Here is a 22347-nt window from a genome sequence, read left to right as displayed (position 1 = left end):
TCAAGCACTGGAACAGGCTGCTGAGGGAAGTAGTAGAGTCACCATTCCTGCAAGTGTTCAAAACTCATTTGGATGTGGTGCTAGGGTACAGTTTAGTTATGGGCTTGATGGTGATAGTTTTATGCTTGAACTTGATGATCATAGAAGTATTTTCCAATCTAAATTACTGTGATTCTATAAAACTCTTCCCACTGGAAGAGGCGGATTTTCTGGGAAAAGTCAAGACTGTATCTATAAATTTATCTGTTTTCATTTCTGAAAGAAGGAAAAAAATACAGAGAAAAACTTAGTGCAGGTGCTGAAATATATCTCTTGAAACAGCTCTTAACAGAGCAGCTTGTTTTGACAGCTATTGTAAGGTGGTGCCATTAGTTTTCCAAATCTCTGTTATTGATGCTAACTCATGTTCGTTTTGAGGCGGCCATAGAAGTTGTGATCATTGTATAGCTCAGGGTTCTCATGTTAGGGAAAGCTGGATGTCTGCTCCAGCGCAGCTCCCCAGTAGCTACACTGTGACATGTGCCTTAGAGCCCTGAGGGATGGATTTCCATAAACACTGAGACCACTTCTGCTTCAGCACTGCCATACATATAAAAATAAATGAAGCTGCAATTAAAACTATGTACTCTTACACACTGATTTGCTCTGCAGTGGAAAGCAGAGCTACAGGCATCAGCTTTTCCTCAGAGACACAACAATAAAATTTAGCATTAAAATGCCATTTTGTCTTTGGATTATTTCCAAGTTTTATTTCTTGTAACCAGCCTCATCACAGTCCCAGCTCTGTGTAGTCCTACTTTATCTCTTCTTAGTTGCTGGTACTGTAACTCGGACCTGCTGCTCTTCAGAGAATCACAGAATCATCAACACTGGCAGAGATCTCCAAGGCCATCTAGTCCAACTGTCAGCCCAGAATCATGAAAATTGCTCCCAGACCACTTTCTTTAAGAGCAAACAAGACAGGTTTTGAAAATAGGATGGGGCCAGATCTCGTGTACTCATTCCTCATTCTGTCACGTTCTCTTCCTCTGCTTTTCCTCTTCTTTCTCATCTGGATGATCTGCATAAATGCTGCTTTTTTTGGATCACATAGATCTTTGTAACTGACTTTTTTCTTCTTTCATAAACTTTTTCTACTTGTCCAGTACTTCCTGTTTGCCAGTCATAGATGTTTGCTTCTCCTGAAGAAAAGTCTGTATTAATACGCTACAGTGAGAAAATCTGTGGCTGTAATTTGAGAGTCCAACCATTTTCCATTTGTAGCCAGTTCTTCCCTTCAGATAAGAAAGAAATAGTTTAATCTTGGTTCTTAGTGAGATTAACAAGGAGTTGAGTGACATCTGAGGATTATCTGGGCTTTCTGAACAAGCTTGAGTTTCATTCCTTGTGTTGATCTTTCAGAATAATCAAGGAGCTACTTTGCTTACCTCTCTGTTAAAAACATGGGCAGATTTTAATAGGATTTCCTTTTTCTGAGGACTATGTTCTCCCCTGGGAAAAGGCAAGAGTCTAAGAGGCAACAGAAATTAATTGTTGGATGGTAAGTATTTTACCGTTTCCTCCCTCTTGCAGTACAATTTCAGGATTTAGAATTCCTGAAAGTCATAGCATTTGCCACTTTGTCTGAGTTGTACAATTCTAGCAATAATATGAGTTTAGGAAACTAATGTCTTTGATTTAAAAATATGTATATGTATTTCAGGTCTTGATCTGGCTGTTTCATGATCTTATATTCCAGAACGTGGACTATTTTTTTTCTGCATCTCCTTCCCCAGTTGGTCCATACATCCATGGTTGCTCCATCTCAGGTGCAGAATCTGACACTTTTTTGAACCTCAAATGGTTATTGATTGTCTACTCCTCTAATTTGCTGAGGTCTCTCTGCAGGGCCTTCCTGCCTTTGAGGGAGTCAACAGCTCTTCTCAGTTTCGTACTGTCTCCAGACTTGCATAGTATCCCTTCCAGTCCTGTGTCCAAGTCACTTATGAAGATGTTGAAGAACACAGGACTGAGGATGGAGGCCTGCAGACCCCACTAGTGGCAGGTCCTCAGTCTGATGTCACCCCATTCCCTGTAACCCTGACCCATGATCCAGTTGCTCACCCATCAAATATAGGAAACAAGAGTTGTGTAAACAAGCAAGTACAATTTGGGACTGTATTTAGGAATAAATCTGGAATTAGAAGGGTTTTTAATCTTGTAATATGAAAGACATATTCCAGGTGATAGGCAAAAAATTTTTCATTTCACCTTTTACCCAAAATTATCACATTACCTGGTTCTTGCAGATATTCATAGTCATACCCCAGCTCCCTTGAAAGTTTAAAAAATTCTCCATTTCTGTAAAGAGGGATGAAGGGGACCATGTAATTTTCTCTATTGTGCCCAATTGGTGCATTAGCTGCCGGGTACACTTCTAGCATGGGCCTGTGCCTTCTTAACCATCGTTCAAAAATGCTGTGGAAGAAAAAGCATGTTAGTTAATGATGGGGATTAGCAGAAATGTTCTCTTCCTGAAGATTAAAAGAAAGTGATTTTTTTTTTAATGTGCTGGAGACAGAGTTGTATGCAATGTCTTGTGTTTATGTGTGTGTTATGCTTTCCAAATTTGGGTTATCCACTTCAGTGCTGAGTTCCTAAATAAGCCTACAAAAAGCAAATGCTTGTTGTCTTGCAAAGAGTTTGAATGTGCTTTTAAATTCCATAAATGTAAATTACTCTCTTTCTGAGCTAAGCAGTTCATGTGGTTGTGAGGGATAGAGAAAAATTGATTAAAGACCTCAGTCCTTCCTACTCACTCTCAGAAACATTTGTAGCTAGTTGTGAATGGCCATGTTTCTAGCTGCTCAGTCCTGTCCTCTTCCTCTAATTTCTTAACAAGGATTTTTCACACCTGAAATGAAGTATGGTTACATCACGATCCACTGGATATCACCAAAGGAGGAGAAATGTCTGAGGAAGAGGGATAAGCTGACAAAGCATGTCAGCTGTAAGTAAAGTGTCTTTCTCCAGCCAGAGCTTCTTCACTGACCTTAGTGTCTGCACTGTTGTTTAACATGCTCTTCTCTCCCAGCTCTGTTATCCCAGAGGCACTGCCAGTGCCACTGATGGGCTCAGCTTTGGCCAGTGGCAGGTCTGTCTTGCAGCCAGCTGGAACAAGCTCCATCTGACATGGGGGCAGTTTCTGATGCCTTCTGGCAGAAGCCAACCCTAACTGCCAAAACCTTGCCATGTAAGCCCAATAGAAGCTGTTCCCCACACCTCCAGCCTCAGCTGCTCCATTCCACATTTCTCTTCCAAAATGTCTCCCATTAGCCATCTGTCACCACAGGACTGTGTGTTTGCTCTTTAACTTGGATGCAGAAAGCCTAAAGGCTTCAGTAGGGGAAGTTTATAGTGGCATTGTCAACTTAACTACTGAATGTGTTTGTAAAGCAAAATTATGAACCTTCCAAGACATTCACAGTTTGAGCTTTTGAGCTTTTTCTGATCGACTCTTCACTTCCAGTCCTGAAATCCTTTCTCTGGTCCCTTTGTGTTTGTTCACCTGAGTGTGCCAGGTTGGAATAGGGAAATTGGAAAAATGCTTCTTATAAACCTACTTATAACACAGGTGTCTTCTGCAGGAAGCAAGAGGACTCCATACTGAAGTAAAGATACTGGCGAGAGTTAATTATCAACATCAGTCTCAGGGAGGGATTACTGGAATCATTTATCAGTTATAAGAGATAGAAATGGTCTAAAGAGACCTGTAAATTGTGCTTTAATGGAGATCTTAGTTCAACAGTTGCTCCTCCCCAACACTGGCCACTGACCAGAGGACATGGACTTCCCTCCCCTGTTCCCCCCTAGCTGTTCAGAGACCCAGGTTATCTCAGAAGTACAGTCCCTAAATGCAAGTGCCCAGGGGTATCAGGATCTCTGCAGGTTATCAAGGAATTCTGCCAGTAGATTTCTATCTCTTATATTTGGGCAGAAATATTGAGAAACATTCTGCATTGCCCATGAAATGAAAGCCCTGTCATGCTCATCAAAACAGAGGTAGAGCCAAAATCTTGGTTCTCTTTTTAGGATCAAAACCTCTAATAAATGAAAACATGGCTGTGATCATACAGCTGGTCTACCCTTTACAATGCAGGTATTAATTTTGATTTAAATATTCATTTGTGTCTCTCTTCTTCAGTTAATTTCATCAGCCCTGTCTGGAAAAACTCTTATCTGAATAATAATGTTTAGTTGAAGCTTTCAGATGGATAAGTTTATATAATATGGAGACTTCAGCTGGAGTTACCTCAAGAAAGTTCAAACAGAAACACTGTAATATTTGGAGGACAGCATGAGGAAATTTAGTAATCACTAAAAAGGACATAGAATGTAAAGGAGTAATTCAGCTTGAGGAGGGGTGGGATGTGGGGAAGTGTTGTACTCCAGTCTTTTCCCTGCCTGGCTTTTACACATGCCTTGGGTAAAGCACCCTGACTATCTGAGCCTTATTTTCCTAGCAGTTGTAGATGGGAGCTGAGACAGCTCTTCTCTGCAGCACAAGGTGCAGAGATACTCTGGTTGTGGGAACATGGTAATATTTTAAGAAGGCAGAGGAAGGACTTGGGTCATGTTTTTCATGTCTGGTGATGATCTGTACCCTAACTTTGGAATGCTCAATCTGAGGTACTTCCTGGGGCCTGAATTTTAGAAAATGCTGACCAGTCGCAATCTGAGAATCCAGGGAGCTGATGAGCACAAGGTTCAGAGCTAAAAGTCTTCATTTGCCTGAAATATCTTTGCAAGAAATGCCCTGAAATGCAGCATCCTTGCTGCATGAGTTAAGTGTTGCTGTTGCATAAGAGCTTTCAATAAGAATACTTAGGCCCGTCTTTAAATCTTTAAAGCAGAATGCAAATGCAAAACATTTCCATGGAAATGAACATATGTACTTTTGGATTCCTTCTGTTGGATTCCTTCATTTGCAGTGTGGTTCCCACATAGGGTATCAAGCTTTGCTTAGCAGTAGCAGGAGCATTGAATTGGCTGCCCTTGCAGCTGATCTTTAGATTCAGATGTGATCGTATGCCTCTAAATCCTGATGTGATGAGTTTTGCTGATGCACAAGATGTGTTGCACAATTCACTGAGTTGTCTGGGAACAGTTTTCTCCATTAGCTGGCACAAGATCTTATCATCTTGGCTGAAATCTCTTCCATTGAACATATCTGTATGCCACCATAAAAATCTCAGAAACATCCTTTAAAGCTTTAGGAGTCACATTTTCTTTTACTCTCTTCAGAACAGCTAGTCATGTGATTTTATATTGCAATAGTCTTTGGTTTTTTGCTTTAGGGTTTTATTTGACACTTTGAAAGATTAGGATCATATTCTGCTTGCTAATAAAATGATTGGGTAAAGTTGCATTTATTATTTCAATTTAAAGGCTTGTTCCCAGCTTATTCAGTAAGATGGACTCAAAACATTATTTTTTTCTTGGCCAGATAATGAATGGTGATTTGTATTTTCAAGAGAGTGTTCCTGGGCTTTTTAACTTTTGTGTAGGAAAACTGACAGACATAGTATATCAGTAATATTTTTTACAAGTACTTAATCTGTTTGTATTCCTCTTTTTAAGGGGGCTCAGCCATTTCTCTTTCTTACTCATATTTTGTAAGTTATGGAAGAAGAACCTTACTCTTGCTTTTCAAGATCAGTTTCCCAGCTTAATGGGAAGACTCCCAATGGCATCCATTTGGGGAGAAACACCCATGGACAGGTCACAACTTCAGCTGTATATCTATTGATAAATTACAAATGGTTCTCCTTGAGCACCATAAGACATTTCATGTCATTTTATGACTCCCTAGCCAAGACCATTAACTCCCTTTTTGCATTTTAAGGAAAATTGAAATCTGAAGTAGCCTGTGGCTTTTGTTGTCAGCCAGGTAGTGACACAGTACTCCTGTCTTTGGAGACTTATTTGAAAAGATTTGGGCCAAAAAAAATGTATATTCGGAGAAAGTAATCATATTCTCTTTTGTTTCAGAGTACTGTGACCAGTGAGTCAAATATTGTAGAATACATTTTTTTTCAAATAAGGTGCTTTCTCCAGCCCTGGCTATATTTAAGGCAGTTAGATTCAAATATTTTCTTTTTCATGGAGGACTATCCTTTCCTGAAGGCAAAGAGAACACATCTGAACAGCTATGATGGATCACTGCAATTCTTCCATGTGCCTTGATCTATAGATCAGGTAGATCTATTGATCAGATATAGTTGTTTAATCCAATGACAGGCATGTGGTTTCCATGACAGAAAGAAATCAGTGTTCCCATCATCAGATGTTGATCTGCTTACAGTTGGCCAAAGTTTTTATTTACTTCCCCTAAGCAGTCATATAAGTTATTTCCCTTTAGTATCTTGGAAATGTGTGTTTGTTTCCTGTTCTTTTCTCAGGACCTACAAACTTGGAAGAACCTAGGTCTGCAGAAATAATGCTACATGCAGAGAGACAAAATGCTGAGGTAATTAGCTGATCCCTTCATGGGCTGACAAAGTTCCTGATAGAAAAGCCAGGTTTGTGGCAAAGCAGCAGACCTTAACTCCCTAGAATTGTTGGTTATCTAGGGAAACCACTGCTCTTATGTTCTCTTCATACGAACCTCTGCATCCTTCCACGGACCTGAAAGCCTAACAAAGCAGGGCCATGAGGTAAGGGCATCTTCAGTGCCATTGTATTCTGTATTGCCTCCTTTCTTGATGTAGTTTAACTAAAGGTAGCAATAAGGACATCTAAAGATTCAGATCAGGGCTCTGCTACATCCAATCTCCATACTAATTCCATGCAAAAAGAAGAGTCCTGGACATAAGTTTAGTGAGAAGGAGAGAAATCTCTCTGGCTCCTGCAGAAGTCTTTCTGCAGTTACTTTCTTCCTCAGCATCTAGACAAAGAGAGCAAGCAGATAAGTAGCTATTTGTATAGCTGGAAGTGATATTTTCCAGAGACAGAGACTTTTTTAGCATTGCAATTCCAGCTAGACTGGCATCACTCGGTAGATGTTGGCAGTGCTAAGGGAGCAGATGGGACGTGAGCATGGTGGGAAGACAAGGCGGGATAAAGAAAAGAAGAGAAGAGTGAACCAAAGGTTGTTGGGAATTTTACTCAGAGAATGGAAACGGAGAGAACCTGGCCTGGGATTAGCAGCAATAAACCGTAAATCCTTGTGGATGATAGGCCTACCAAGGCAATCAAAGCTTAAGAAGCAGAAATTTAAAGCATGAAGAATAACTGAACTAAATGGAGGTTAGTCTCCTGATAGCCCTAATGCCCTTTCTATTTCTTCAGCAGCAAGCAAAATTGACTTGGAAAGGGTAGTTTTTATTTAAAGCCATTGGGCAGATTAAAAAATAATTCCAGAGAGATTAGAGAAAATACTGTTTTCATCTGGAAGACTTCTTCCTTCTCTTGAAGAAATCAAAGTGCCCAAACTGAATGTCCCAAATAACAGGCCCAAGAACTGAAAGAGATTGGAGAATAATTTGAATTTTGAAAAAGATGCCCGGTCTCGCATTTAGTACTCAGAGAAACTCATTCTCTCTAATGTGCATTTCCAAAGTAGAATTTATTTTGTAGTGGGTGTAATATCAAAGTAATTACTAGATTATGATAATCAACACCCTATGCAAAGATGATTTTTGTGGCAGGAAATAGAATTTTAATATTGTAGAATGGGTTGAATTTAGACAATTGTAGATTAGAATAAGGCTCAGGATTGTATTTAAACCTTGGAAAAATTGATAATGAGACATGATAAATTCACTATCACTTAAGCTCTGATTCAGTCAGAAGCCATGTTTGATGCAGAATTAGCTAAGGAAGGTAATCAGGTTAGAAGGATTCCCCAAAAATCACAAAGGCAAATAATATTTTTCCTGCATATTGGAGAATTTAGAGACTCTTGCAGGCCTCATTTCACTCTACACAAAATAGGCAGAGAGTAAAAATAACTTACCTAAATTCATACCAGACACACTGTAGGGGAGTGGGACCTCAGTTTTGGGGCCAGTTTATACCAACCTGTGGCACCCCTAAGAGTTAGGTTATACCACTGCAAAGCATGGAGTCTTGATTTTATTTAATTTTTTTGCTATATATCTGTATATGGGTCGCTGTAACTGCTGATGAGCCTAATACTTGTGTGTATCAGCTCTAATAGGTTCCAAAGAATTGGTATGTGATAAAAAGTAATAATGACGCCCACCTGGTATGTAGATGCTTTGTCAGTATAAATTTTCATTCAGGGAAAATATACTTTGCTTTTGCAAAACATTTTAGTGTGTTGCGGTGAAAATTAAAGCCATCTATAAAAGACACGGATATATCACTTCTGTTCAATTGCATATAAATAGACTCAAGTATTTTCTTTGTTCTGTTTCGTACATACCAGGTTATACAAAATGAAATTAAACGAGGCATAGCAGAAAATTAATTAAAAAACCCAAACAAACAAACCGACTTTGGTTTAATGAGTGGTGGGAAAATAGGATTGATTTGAGGATGATTTTAAAAAGGCCACCAATATATATTTTCTTACTGAAAATATGAATTCATATTATTTTATGAATAATATATGCAGTGGGATTATAACTGATGAAAGGATGAGCCAAGAAATAACTGGGTTTATGCTGCCAGTGGGAAATACCAAGCAGAGTATGAAAGCATTCCTGCATGTAGGCTGGATTCCTTCCTACTGTTCCAGATAGTGTTGTGCATTCTGAAAAAGATGCTGCTCACAGGAAGGAAATCTTAAAATATAGAAAAAGTAGAGTAAAAAAATAAGAGTGGGAAATTTTCTTCATAATTTTGCAAAGTGACCCTTCTAAGGGCCATTTCTCAAGAGCGCTACCACAGTCATGAGCAGAGGTACACTCGACTGAGTGTAAGAGGAGAACCAGACCTTAAATATCCATTTCTAAGACTGAGCCATGTCAGAGGCACTGGCTCATAGTGTAAACTTACTGTCCCTTCAGGAAGATTTAACAGAAAAATTTAATCCAGTGTGTTTTATCTTGCAATGAAGGACAGCTGGAGAGACGTGAAGAGGGTTCAGTACCTCTGTATGAATTTCTCTCACACAACAAGGAACAACAGTGGCATTGCAGGTATGCCCAGTGGGAGGATTAAAGCCACCACGTGGTGAAGGCTCGTGGTAACTCTGGGCCCTTTGCACTGCAGGGGACACAGGATGGATTTCCTCCTGCCTCCTTGTCCTCTCTTCCTTGTAAGTATTTGTACAACCATGCCATAAGCAGGATTAAGGAACTGATTTGGTTTAAATCAGTTAAAGAGCAGTTTAAACTGCTCTTTATTTTCATTTGTTCTGGGGTAGTTTAGGTGAGATAAAGCTGTGGGTCTGATTCATTATTCTTTTGTGTGATGGCCAGTACCAGTATGAGGGAAAAAGGGAGGTGAGCATCTATGGGTAACACTAATTACCTAGTAGGACTTTTCTTCTTCCTAACCTATGTACCAAGTCAAACTAACCTAAAGCAACATTGAATTTGTGCCATTTGTTTCTCAATAGCCTGACAAACCTGTGCCTCAGCAGAGCCTGCACTCAGTATTAACCATTCAGCTGTGGAACAGCTGCTTTTTAAGCCACTAATAAATTTGTCAGGTTCAAATCCAAAGCCATGTCCTTTGTTGTTCCAGGTTTGACACGGAGACTTTCGTTCCTCATCTCCAGTCGTGAGACTGAGGCAAGGTCAGACAGCTTATGCCAGAAGGTATACAGAACATTGTTGCTTAGAGCTCATTTATACAATTTATTTCAGTATCATGAGATCTGACATGCTGTAGAATAAATCTGGCAAGAAACATGTATTTGCATTTGGAAAGAAAAGAAAAAGGAAATAAATTAAAGAAAGCTGAAATGACAACCCAAGGACTGTGATTACACAGTAGTCATCACTTTAAATGTTGGCACTAGTCAGCTGGTACTGCAAAGTCACCTCAGGTAGTTCCCATCCCAAGCATTTGGGAGAAAGAATGGTGCTTCAGTCGTGGAAGAGGTGCTGATGCTGAGGCTGTAAAGTCAAGGCACTGTACTGTTTGCCAATGTATGCAGTTATATTGCAGTATTCCTTTTTGTTCTTTTTGTTTTAAGTTGGCTAAAGACACTACAGGGACTCTCGGGAAGGTTGTAAACAAATTACACTGTCGTAATGCAAGTGTCTGATTAAAAATTAAGGCACTACCCTCAATTATTGTGAAAACTCATCCAAAGCCTCTGAGGCTGTGTCCCCCACTGGTGAATCATTGCCGAGGATTGCCCTGGGTTACAGTGCCTATTCTGTCTAGTCCCAGCTGCTGGAGAACATCCAGGGGCTTCCACCATCGATTCCAAGCTGCAGCATGCAGCAATGATCTTTGGACAACTTTGCCTCTTCCCCATACCCATACTCTGTGAAGTTACTCCTATGCCTGTCCCTGGGCCAGCCACTGGATACCTGTGCATGCAAGCATGTGCCTGCTGTGGGTGAGGCAGCTGCACACGGGGTTTGGGTTGGTGGCTACACTGGCTGCCTAAGGCCAGCTGCTGGGGAACCCAGGCTGTGCATGTATCTACCTCTATATGTATGTATATTTTCCTATAACAGGCTTTCATCATGGTCAGCCAAACAGGTAAAGAGGATGGGGCTGTTGGCGCCATTGGAATTTTGTAAGTGCTGCGTTTTTTTTATTGATCTGCATATCTGGTCAAGCATGTTTGCATATATGCACACACTTACATATACACACCTAGTATGTGTGTTATGTGTGTGAGGTTGGGAATACATGCTCAACCTCACTACTGGCTGCACCCAAGAACATAAAGCTGTGGTATCCATAACAGCTTGGGTTTCTAGATTTGTCAACACTTAAAAGATAGACTTGCACAAAACAGAAAAAAAATACAAACAAAAAGGTGTTTTATCCTGGTGGAGCTGTCTTCCCATATAATGCCTTGCTTCTGATTTTTTTCTTAGAGCATGTATTACCCATGTAGATCAATTATATGCATCTGTAATATGAATATTCATTTCCAGGAAAGGTCTGGGCTACTTCATTTTTTCCCTTTACTTCATCTTCTGAACCAAAAGTGGGGATTTTTTTGTGGACTTGAGTGTAATAGACCACCTGAAACATGGAGGCACAATGTGCAGATGACATAAAGCCCCCCTTCCTTATTCAGCAAGATTGATATTGGTTGCAGGCTGTCTCCTAAAGTACCATTCTCTGAGTGAGGTACAATAACATACACTATGCTGACACCTTCCCACCCACTACAGAGTAGCACTAGAACTGGGGAGCCAGATGACACCTGAAGATCTTGGCACTGCTCTACTCCATGAATCTCATTGCAAGCATTGCATCTCCTTTGTTCTCACTGCACAAACTGGATATTTGGAAAGTACCAGATAAAGGAAATGAGAGGGAGGGAATTGACAAGGCTGTAGTGCCATGCAACCAATCCCATCTAAGAGAAAACCATGTTGCCTACGTCTCACTTTCTTGAAAACCTCAAGGTCACTGCAGCTGCTGCTTTCATAGACTCATAGAGTTGGAAGGGACCCACAAGAATCACTGAGTCCAGCTCCTGGCCCTGCACAAGACATCCCCAGAAGTCACACCATGTGCCTGAGAGCATTGTCCAAGTGCTCCTAGAACTCTGTCAGGCTTGGCGCTGTGACAACTTCCCTGGGAAGCCTGTGTGGTGCCCAAACAGCCTCTGGGCGAAGAACCTTTCCCTAAACTAGGGAACTGTTTTCTGAGCTCCTCCTTTTTGAACCTAGATCTCCCCTGACACAGTTTCATGCCATTTATGATATATTTTTAATATTTCCTCTAACACTGGGATTTAGAACTTTCCCCCCCTATCTATCAAACACCGTCAACACTATAGTCTGTAAGAGGTTTCTATCTGAAACTTTTCCTCTTTATGTCAAACAATTTGAGCTTCCATATCTATTTAGAGAAGATGCAGTTGGATATCTCACTGCTGTTTTTCATGCTCATTTGGCTGCAGCGGGCTATACAGCTTCCCCTCTTTGCTCCAATAATTGTGTAGTCCTCCAAGTGTTTCTCTCCTAGAATAAATGTCACCAGCTCCTCAAGCCTCTCTTGTGAAAAGAAGCTACTCAAGCACCAGAGTCCTGCAGAGAATTAAGATAAAATTACCCTGAGCAGAGATCACTGCTCTCTGTTAATCTCTTATAGAGGGTTGCTGAAGTCTTGCAGTTCTAGTCCTCATTTGCTATCACTATTTCCTTTGGTTACATTGGAAACAACATAATCCTTCCCAGGAAAGTCATGTAGCTACCTAAGATTTCAATTCCATTGTGTATAAGTCTGGGCTCCCCTGCCACAAAGCTTAACAAGCTGAGCAGTCGTGTAGCCTACTTTCCCATTAAAGAAATCTAACTGAAATATAACTGGGTTTTGCTTTCTCAGAAGACTGGGTAGGATGAAACCACACGTGCTGAGCTCAACATTGATCAGTTGCTGTTATATTACCATGTAAAGAGTTTTATTTCTACTAAAGAGCAAGATAATAAATAAACTTGACACTAAATGAGTGTCAAGAGTTGAGTGTTGGAAAAAAATGTGTAGGAATATGTGCAGAGGAATGTCCATATTCTCTAGCATAGGACTAGGTAGTTCTTAGCCTAACCCAGTTATTGGCAACATAATCTAATTCCTGCAGGAACTTATTTCCTACTTCTGCTGGAAATAAATGAGTTGAAATGAGGACTAGCTGCACTGAGGTTCTGTCAGATATCTAATCTAAACTCTGTTGCTTTTCTTAGTCAAGACAGCCTTTGTTTAAAAACAATGAAAGTTGTAAATTACTTTTAAGAGGTACAGGAGAGAAATTCTTGTTGCTTGAATAGCTGTCATCATGTGTGTTGTTTCACCCCTCACTGAGAAACCAGAGCAATGTTTGGCTAGAAGTATTTTTTTTTCCATTACAGATTTAGGTCTCCAGTGCTGTCCAACACTGCAAAACCCAAGTTATAGATGAAACATAATGGGGTGTCCTGTGTTCTTTGTAAATGAGGAAATACAAACACAACCATGTGCTGTATTGAAAACAGAATTTAGCATTTGATGGAATGTATATCCTTTGTTAAATTTCTCAGATTCATTTTTGCCCTGGTTTGTTGCTACAAACACAAAAATATCACCTGAAGTCAGAGATAGTAAAAATGCCAGCTGCTCCAAAGTTTAGTAACTGCTTTACCCTGAAGAGGAAGATAACAAACAGATTAAAATGGACTGCTGTGGAGGTAGCTGGACTGACACTATGGACCCCACTTTTGTGGTCTGCAATTCAGTTCTTTTGAGACTTAAAGATTGTCATTACTGAGGTTCACAAGGGCATATAATACATAAATCACATCTATGAAAGTGAAGTGATAATTTCTTTTGATAAATAGAAGGTAGCTACATGTGGGTGAGAAAAGTACCATGCTCTCTTGTGATTTTTTTTACAATTTAAACAATTACATCAGCTGTTATTGCAGAAGTGCTGCAGGAAGGAAACTCTAGCTGTCTGCATCAGAGCTCATTTTGATTGCTGTGCCACAGGCAGCTTCCTCCTCCTCCAGCATTAAGAGAACAGGTGAAGACTAACCATGCTGCTCTTGTGAAGTCTCAGGGCAATGTAACCTTTCCTTTTAAAAACCAGTAATTTTTTGCAAAATGTGTGGTGTACGAAGTGATCCATTCAGTAATTGTATTGGCTGAACTAAAATATTGCAGTAAGACTGATATGAAACCTGCACTTTAAATGGGACTATTTGAACTGAACTTGCTATATAATTGACTTTTATGAACAGAATGGATCATTACAAACATCTAGATTGAATAATGACATGGCAGGTGAGATTGCCAACTGCTGTATTTTACATATGATCCAGAAGATGTCTGTTTAACCTTTCTCTGGTCATTCCCCTAAAGTAAGGTGGAGCAGCAGCACTACAGATTATATGTATGTTTAATCAATAAAAAAGAATATCTATCTCCAGACCCTGATCCCTGTCCTTATTTCTCTCTGTGTCTACCTCTGTATGGTGTATCTCTGGCTAAGCAGATGACATGTTTAAGATTACTTTAAATGCAGGTACACCTTCAAGGGTAGTATATATACTCAGTCCCCCTGTGTCCACTGGAGGAGGGATGCTCTAAACCTGTACTCTTTCACTTTTGCCTCTAGACTGATACGTGTTAGATGATAGGTGATGTGACCCTCCAAGGCTTCTCCTGTATCCCTTTGGGTGCTTTGCAATTGCAGCTGCTGAGGCTTACTGAAGTAAATGTTAGAACTCAGCTCAATATCTTGGTGTATGGTTTGCCTCTCAGACACAGCGATATCAAAGCAGAATTACTGGGGAGCTGTTTCTCAGCAACACCCCATCTTTCCCACTTACACTCTGCTTTCCATGAATATATTTATGTGGTATTTCGCAGTAGATGTGAATTCACTCTACCCACATACTGAGCCCACTTGGAGTGAGTCAGCTCCATCGAACAAGCTGAGTAGCTCTGGTTAACATGCTACAAAGCCTGAGAGGTTAGGAGGGAAAGGTTAGCAGCTCTGCTCGGTGCCAAGAGAGGGCTTGTGGTGACAGAGGGAGCATGTGTCCTCCTGCACATTTGTAGACATCCCCAAGGGAAAACAAAATTTAAAATGTGGAAATTTCCTTTCTGAAAACTTCCTTGCTCGGGTTTCCCCCCACCTTCTCTACTTATCTGCTCTGTATCTTATACTTGTTGTAGGAGATTGTGTGTGCCAATAAAGCTTGTGACCAAAGTCATTCTTGGTCCACCCTCATCTCAAACATTCTCCTGGAGAGCAGTTTTCTTCCTCTAAGTCCCTTGTGATAGAGCAGAGCTGCTTTCTGTGTGCAGGAGCTGCTGTAACAAGGTGATTTTTTTTAAATATCAAGGAAGGGTGAGAGCTGGGCTACCTTGCTGCTGTGCCACAGAGCCCACTGGTGGGATGTACTGTGCATGCTGATCAGAGCTCCCTTCCCAGGATATTGCTAATGGCAACCTCTTGACCTGCCCTTGTCTAATAGATTTCAAGTGGCTCCGAGCCGTAACTCATTCAGCTCCAAAAAAATATTACTTCTAGGCTATGTCATTTGCAAATGTAACCTCAAAAAGTAGTAATGGCCTTCCTCTGCCCATATGAAGGAATAAAATTAATCATACCATTTTTGTTTCCAGTGTAAATTTTCAATTTTTAGACTGCTTTTTTATTAGCTGATATATTATTGTACTACAATTTCCATATCATCTTCACCTCAGTCAAAAGTTTTGGTGTCTTTAAGTTTTTGAATAACAAAAAGAGAGAATGATTCCTTGGCCTCATACTTTATCTGTGTGGTGTCTCACTGGAGACATTTCAGGCTAAAGAAACACTCTTATTTCATGTATTAAACAAGTCTGGAGACATACCGTTGTCTTACAAGGATTTCTGATGATTCTTTTTGAATGCCTTTTCTCCAAATGTTCCAAATTCTTGAAGCAAATAGTTTTTAACTTCTAAAATAAGTTCTTGTTTCCTGTCAACATTTCAAAACAAGAGAACAACATGGTTTGTTCTTGTGACATTTTTTGGTTTAAAAACTCTGAGATGACATTCAAGAGAAAATTAAAGTGTTCTGTTTCAAAAAACAGAATAAAAAAAGAGGCTTTTATTTTGACACCTCCTGGGAGTGAAAATCAAACTTTGTCTTGTTAAAGTATTTTTTGCATCAAAATCACTTTTTCCACTTTTGCCATAGCGCTGCCTTTTTTTTTTCCTTTAAGTGGAAGAAGGTGCTGGCATTATGGTGAATATATTGAATCCACCGAGACTGAAAGTGTCCATAAAGTTGGCTGAGGAAATGGGATGCTGCTGATCAGAGCAGGGACATCCAGCTGTGTTTTGTCTTTGCTATTCCATGCAACAGTAAATGAAGCAATTACTACCTCCAGTGTCTTTGATGCCTGAAAGCCACAGCCAGAGGCTATGGATATGCCAGGTTCTGCACAGACTAGTGCAATGGGATAGTCCCTTAATGACAGAGTTTATAACATGCACACAGGACAAGGCAGGACACACAGATGCAGACAGACAGGAGGAGGACCAGGCATCCATGCACTGGGACTGCAATAGTCCTCTCACTAAGGAGGAGTATGGAGGGACTTGTTGGAGTGCCAAAAAAGTGTACAGTAGAGAATGATATAATGCACATTTTGGAGGGGTACAAGAGTTCCTTAACAATGATTTAGGGTTAAGCAGTGAAGGGCCTTCACAATAGAAACCAGTTGATCTGATGTGAAAGAACAAAGAAGCAGCAGAAGGGTGCAAAAAGAGAAGAACACGTGGAGTTAAGAAGAGCATTGAGTTAATATGATGGTGGTTGCAGCAGTATTCTGAGCTGTGCAGTTATTTATGATAGCTGGAGGAAAAAGGTCTTGTAATTATGGCATCACTAGAACTGGCAATCTGGATCTAGGTCTAGACTAATATGCAAATTGTCTAACAAATACTAGACTTTAGAGGGGTGAGACTAGTATCCTACACATATGTTGTGTGTCCTCAGAAAATTATTTCTGAATTGCTTATTCTAAAACCAGGGCCTTTGGGAGTCATCCTCATTATTCTAATAAATCCTGCCCATTGCTGCAGAATTTAGGAATGAGATGAGGACTGAAGCCCTATTGCATTAGCTGCTGCATGGGTATAAAGCTGTAAGGAGATCTTTAATGACAGCTTCTATTCCCTGCTGTTATTTAGATTTTCTTAGGGAAATTTTTGGTTTGGGGTGTGGAAATCCAGGCATGAAATAGGTATAGGTATGAAATAAATGAGAAGAAAGCTGAAATATTCAAAGGACAGAAGCAGGGAGAACAGATGAAGATACTGCATGCCTCTAGAGATGAAATGTCTAAAAGAATGTCTCTGAGTTCCTTCTCAGAGCACAGAAAGCACCCAAGTGATCTCAAGTGTGACTGTGGGCTTGTGCTTTCATGGCCTGTGCAGCTGCTCCTTACAGCTTGTCTGGGTTGACTCCTCCCTTGTTATTCCCATGTGCTGACTGTAGAGCATATCTGAATAGTAAAGAGATTTGCAATTAAGATAAATGCTTCAGAGAGCTAAAAAACTCTTGCTTTTGCTGAATTTATATTTTGTTGCATCTTTTATCTTTTTATTTTTTTAAGCCATTAAATTAACAATTCATAATTTTCAGGGTGGTCACCTGCTTTTACTAAGCACTGAGATTTGATCCCTACATGTTCTAGCAAATAAGAAGGCAAGGAACCTGATTAATCATTGCTAAGAAAGCTGTTGCCTGGGTACCTTCATACATCTGCATACATCTGCGCTACTGAGAGGGAATGACCTAAAAACAATGGAAGTGTTTATAAGCCACTGTTTTCACTTTCACCTGAGTGACTTCAACTGCACCTCTGCTTCATCTATCCTTCCCTCCTTTCGTGCATCAGGTCTGGGCAGGGAAGGTGAGGGACAGCAGATGGTAAGCTGACTGCTGCTCAGTTAAGAAAGCAGCTCCTAACATTTGGCTCACACCTGTCAGCAGACTCCGTATACACTTGTTTATCCTCCTCTGTACCATATGTTTCCATGCAAAATCAGTTCCAATGATCTATTGCCTTATTGCTATCACTCCTATTATGGTTGTAACTGAGCATTTCACAGTCATTAATGCATTTACTCTGACAGCATCCCTGCTGCGTAGGCATCTAATATCACCCACTGTACAGATGGGTTAGCTCAAGCTCAGATCCACAGCTCCTCAAAAGCCTCATTGAAACTGATGGGAAGGAAACACATCTCCATGAAAGTTTGGGAAAACAAGCTGCATGCTGGGTTTCACCCAAGGAATTTGCAGTGGAGTGAGGAATTTCCTCTGTGGGATCCATCTTGGATGCTTAAAGTGCTGGACCATTTTTGATTTCCTGACACAGAGCTGCTCCCTGTCTCTGCAAACCCAGCAGAACTGTGGTGGTTGTTGCTATCGTCAGAAGATACAGTCAAAAAGTTAGTTAAAAGTCCCTTGGCCCAATGTAGTGATAGCAGTCAGTGCAAAAGTATTCTGCCCAAATAAGAAAAGTTGATAAGGACCAAAAAATGTGTTTCTGCTGCTCTGGAGACTGTCTCCCACTTCCTCTATTCTTTGTATTATTGCTTGCCTCTCAGAGAATAATTCCTTCGCAGCCCTTCAATTCTACGTAGGAGAGGAACAGGGTTTTCTAAATTGTACTGTATGTACCTATCAGTCACCTGCTTATTAATTGTAACTAAAAGCATGATTAATCTGTCACAGATAGGGCTGCTAAGTAACCTGGATCAGGCTAATGCATTTTTGTCACCTACACAAAAGGCAGCATTATTCTCAGGTTTTACAGCTGTGTGTACTAAGGCCCATATCCAAGCAGCTGCAGAGCACTGGTGATGTCTTCTGCCACAAATGGGATGAGGTTGCACCATGCATATCTCTACAGCCTCTACAGAGCCTGTGCAGTGGTTTATTTCCTCATCACTAGTATAGTTTAATGAGGTTATCTTTTGCAAATAATTTTGCCTTTTAAAATTGATGATAAGTACAGTTAGGATAATTATTTCCAGGGACTCATAATGACTACAATTGAAATTCCTCTGTGGAAAGGGTCAGCATAAAACCCAATGTGCTACTTTAGTTTTGCAATAAGTAGGAGCTAAGAGGTGAATAGGTCTCCTGCAAGTGTCAATGTCTAAGGAAAACATTCATTTGATATGGAAAAACCTTTTTTTTTTTCTGTCTTACTTTTCTATGACTATTCAATGGATCAATTTTTTTAATAGCCTAGATATTGGAATGTTAATTTCCAGGTACCAACTTGAGATTAGTAACCACACTTGAAACCCTCATACATCCATCCTGTGAAGCAGTCAGTGCATGGATATGATAAATCTCAGCTAAGCTGCACTCTGTAACTTCTAAAATGTCCTCAAGAAAAGCTTTTCACATAAAAGATTTTCAAAACTGACACCTCCAGAAGACTAATTATACCTTACGATATGAGGAGCAGAAGACATGTAGGTCAGCCATTGAAGGAACCATTCTGCTGATGTCTGGGTGACCTGCTAAGACTTGATGCCCTATTTCTGGATGGGTAAAATATGAGGAATATAATCATTAGGCTCCTTAAATATAGGATCTATTTATTACATCTACCTAAACTATCTGTCTGTCTGTCTATCTATCTGTCTATCTATCTATCTATCTATCTATCTATCTATCTATCTATCTATCTATCTATCTATCTTTTAAATTAGATATAAATGGTATTATTTTTACAGTCCTCTTATGTTTTAAATATATGAGGAGAAAAACCCCAACTTCAATTTTGTCTTTTTACACCTACTTGCTTTTTGGTTAAATAAGATAAAGTTTTATATAAGAGTTTTGGTGTGAATTGCCTGAGACTGCAGGATGATGCTTGCAAGCTGTAATCTGCATTCCTCCTGTGCTGCATGCCTCAGTGGCCCAAATGAGGAAACCATGCTGGTCTTCATCTCAATAGGCACCTTCCTGCATGTAGGCAGAGTATCAGACTGTAGTTTTCTGAGCATGAAGATTTATGGAAATTTGTACAGGGTAATAGGTTTTTTTTTGTCCTAAGCAATGCAGTAGTCAAGGAACATTCAGTGGAGAAAAAGTAAAAGATGGGTAAGAAAATATGAACTGCTCCAGAACAAGCGTTGTTTGTGTGGCTTTTATGTGGCTTTTACAGTTCTTTGCTTAGCTTTCTTTTTTTTTAATTGCTCTTTAGTCATCACAATTTGGTGTGAATGCAGTTCAGAGTAAATTGTTTGTAGCCATTCACATGTACTGTAGTGACACAGAAATAAAATCTTGGAATGCTGCCCTTGATATAGCAAATTCACCAGTTTCTTGCAAAACTGAGCTCTCCTACCCTTTCTTATTAATAAACATGATACCCTTCTGTTTGCTCTCCTTTCATTCTTCACAGCTGTACTCTTCTTTTTCATCAAGAGATAGTCATAATTTTGTTTGTCACATTTAAATACAGATTTTTTTTTTCTTTATTTATGAATAGCAGGCTTATGTTTTCCTTATGGAATAGAAATTAAAACAGCCCTGACATTTAGAATGTAAAGGAATTGCTCCAAAAGATTATAGTTGTGTTAAAATGAGTCACTCACTTTTGATCCAAACTTCCTGACATACACATCCATATATATTAATCATTATGACATCATTGAAGAACTATTTTTGCCTCTTTAATAAAAGCTGAGTGCATTTGTCAACTCATCAAATTATATTTAATCCAGTGAACATATAGACTGGTTAGAAAATACATGTGCTTTCAAATAACAGCACAGCTCCTTTCTACTTGTCTGAAAGTGTTGTGGATGTAAAACCATGTAAAATGTTTGCACTCTTTGAAATGTAGGTGAAAAGCCCACTGTAAAAAAAAAAAAATAACCCCATATAATTAATTACTTTTGCTAAGGAAAATGAAACTTACCTGTCAACAAATGCATGGTGTAATACAAAGATAGGATCATTTGCAGAACCTTGTACTTGGGACATGGAGCCATTCATGTAGATGTGAAGTGCGTTATGCAAACCGCTCTGCGCTGGGTTTGATATCGCAGTCTGTGGATCAGCAAAGCCTGTAGACTCAAGAGAAAATCATATGCTGATATGACAATGTGTATAATTCCTTTTCCAGTAACAGTGAAGATCAAAGTACTTACTTTCCCTTCATTTACATTCAACGTTTTAGACAAGAGCTTAGGAAAACTTGTAAAGGAGTGCTAATATATTTCAAAGGCATAGCAAAGATGAAATTAAAATATGCTAAATTAAAACTCCTGCTATGTAGCTAATGCAGCATGTCAGCAAATGTACTACTTAATTGCTTTATATTTTTATATTTCTTTGTCCATTTTGTCTGGCTGGTAAAATGCAACATGATCCTTATAGACATTTATGTGTGAACATTTATTTATGTTGAGAAAACTTATTCACTTTATTTTAATTTTTAATCTCTATACTTACAGGCTCCTAAAACAAAACAGACTATCTTATCTCATCATATACTCAGTCATTTATTAATGTTTGTCTCTATAGAACACATTCTTTTATTTATAAGAGCCAACACAACACAATCTATAATCTCTATGAAGAATTTGGTGAGTAATTAATGATCTTTTACAGGCAGACTCGCAGGAAGGAAGTCTGTGGACCACTGTTATTTTGGAGGACACTTAAAAGATGGGCTTTAGGAAGAGCTTAAAGACCAACTCCCAAGCAGGAAATACTGGAAGACAAGTTTCTGCATTAGTTTTTCTCTTAGTAGCCTGTCTATGTTTAACTCTGATATTATAGCTGTTCTTATCATCCCATCAGCCATGCTTCCAACCTGCTTTCATGGACTCCTAGTAAAAGCCAACTCAACCATCTGATCCTTCTCTGGGATTTCCCCAGAAAATAGAAGGAGAAGGTTCTGTCGTCCTCCCTGTCTGTTTCTGAACCTGATGCTAGTTCTGATATTTGACCCATGTCACAAAATCTCTCATATCTGTCACTTTTATTTGGTTACTGAAGAAATCTTCTTCTTACAATTTCTGTAAATGGTCGGATAAAGAAGCATAGTAGAGTCACATTAAAACACCTTCACAATTTAATTATCAAATTAAAAAACCTCTAAACAATATGATCATTGTGTTGATCCTCAGTGTTTCCCAAATATTATAGCAGTTTATTATATCTTCAAGGTGGAGAAAAATAAAGATACTAGCTTTTATCCATGGGAAATTCCTAATGTACTTTGAATACGTGCTTTATTTGCTTATTTGGACCAAGAACTAACATTTTAATGAGAATCAGTAATATACTTTTGAAGTGAAACTCCCAACATTCTTGCTATTTGACACTGTGACTCACACCACAGGGCAATTTCTGACTTTGCAAGCTGGATTCCTTTTTTAGAAAATCTAAAATGTGCCAACTATCAGTGGGTGTTCAGTTCGGGGGACTGAACTACAGCTGGTATGAAAAAAAACCCCTTCCCTGTGAAAACCCTAACATGTAACATGGAATTTGGGTCCACAGTTTCAGCTGTTTTGCTCTGGATTTGCTCCTCTCTGAGTCACACAAGGTATTAATTGAGATGTGGCTAGAGTTGCCTTATGAGTAGGGTCGTACTCTGAACTTGTAAACCTGAGTTTTGCACCCATCTGGTACTCTGATCTTCTATGTGAAATTGCTTTGCCCCTCCAAATTCCTTCAT

General features: G+C 39.5%; 1 protein-coding gene across 1 annotated transcript in view; it reads right to left on the bottom strand.

Annotated features, from left to right (window-relative positions):
* The window catches only part of TYR (tyrosinase), a 42512-nt gene that overhangs the window by 2187 nt on the left and 17978 nt on the right, over positions 1 to 22347 (bottom strand). The window contains exons 3-4 of the mRNA XM_062514221.1: positions 20578 to 20725; positions 2276 to 2457 (exon numbers count right to left, since the gene is read on the bottom strand). Of these exons, the coding sequence (XP_062370205.1) occupies positions 2276 to 2457; positions 20578 to 20725 (330 nt within the window). The remainder of the gene's footprint in view (positions 1 to 2275; positions 2458 to 20577; positions 20726 to 22347) is intronic.

This window comes from Cinclus cinclus, chromosome 2 (genome assembly GCF_963662255.1).
Source record: "Cinclus cinclus chromosome 2, bCinCin1.1, whole genome shotgun sequence".
NCBI lineage: Eukaryota > Metazoa > Chordata > Aves > Passeriformes > Cinclidae > Cinclus > Cinclus cinclus.
This window is presented reverse-complemented; position numbering and strand designations above follow the sequence as displayed.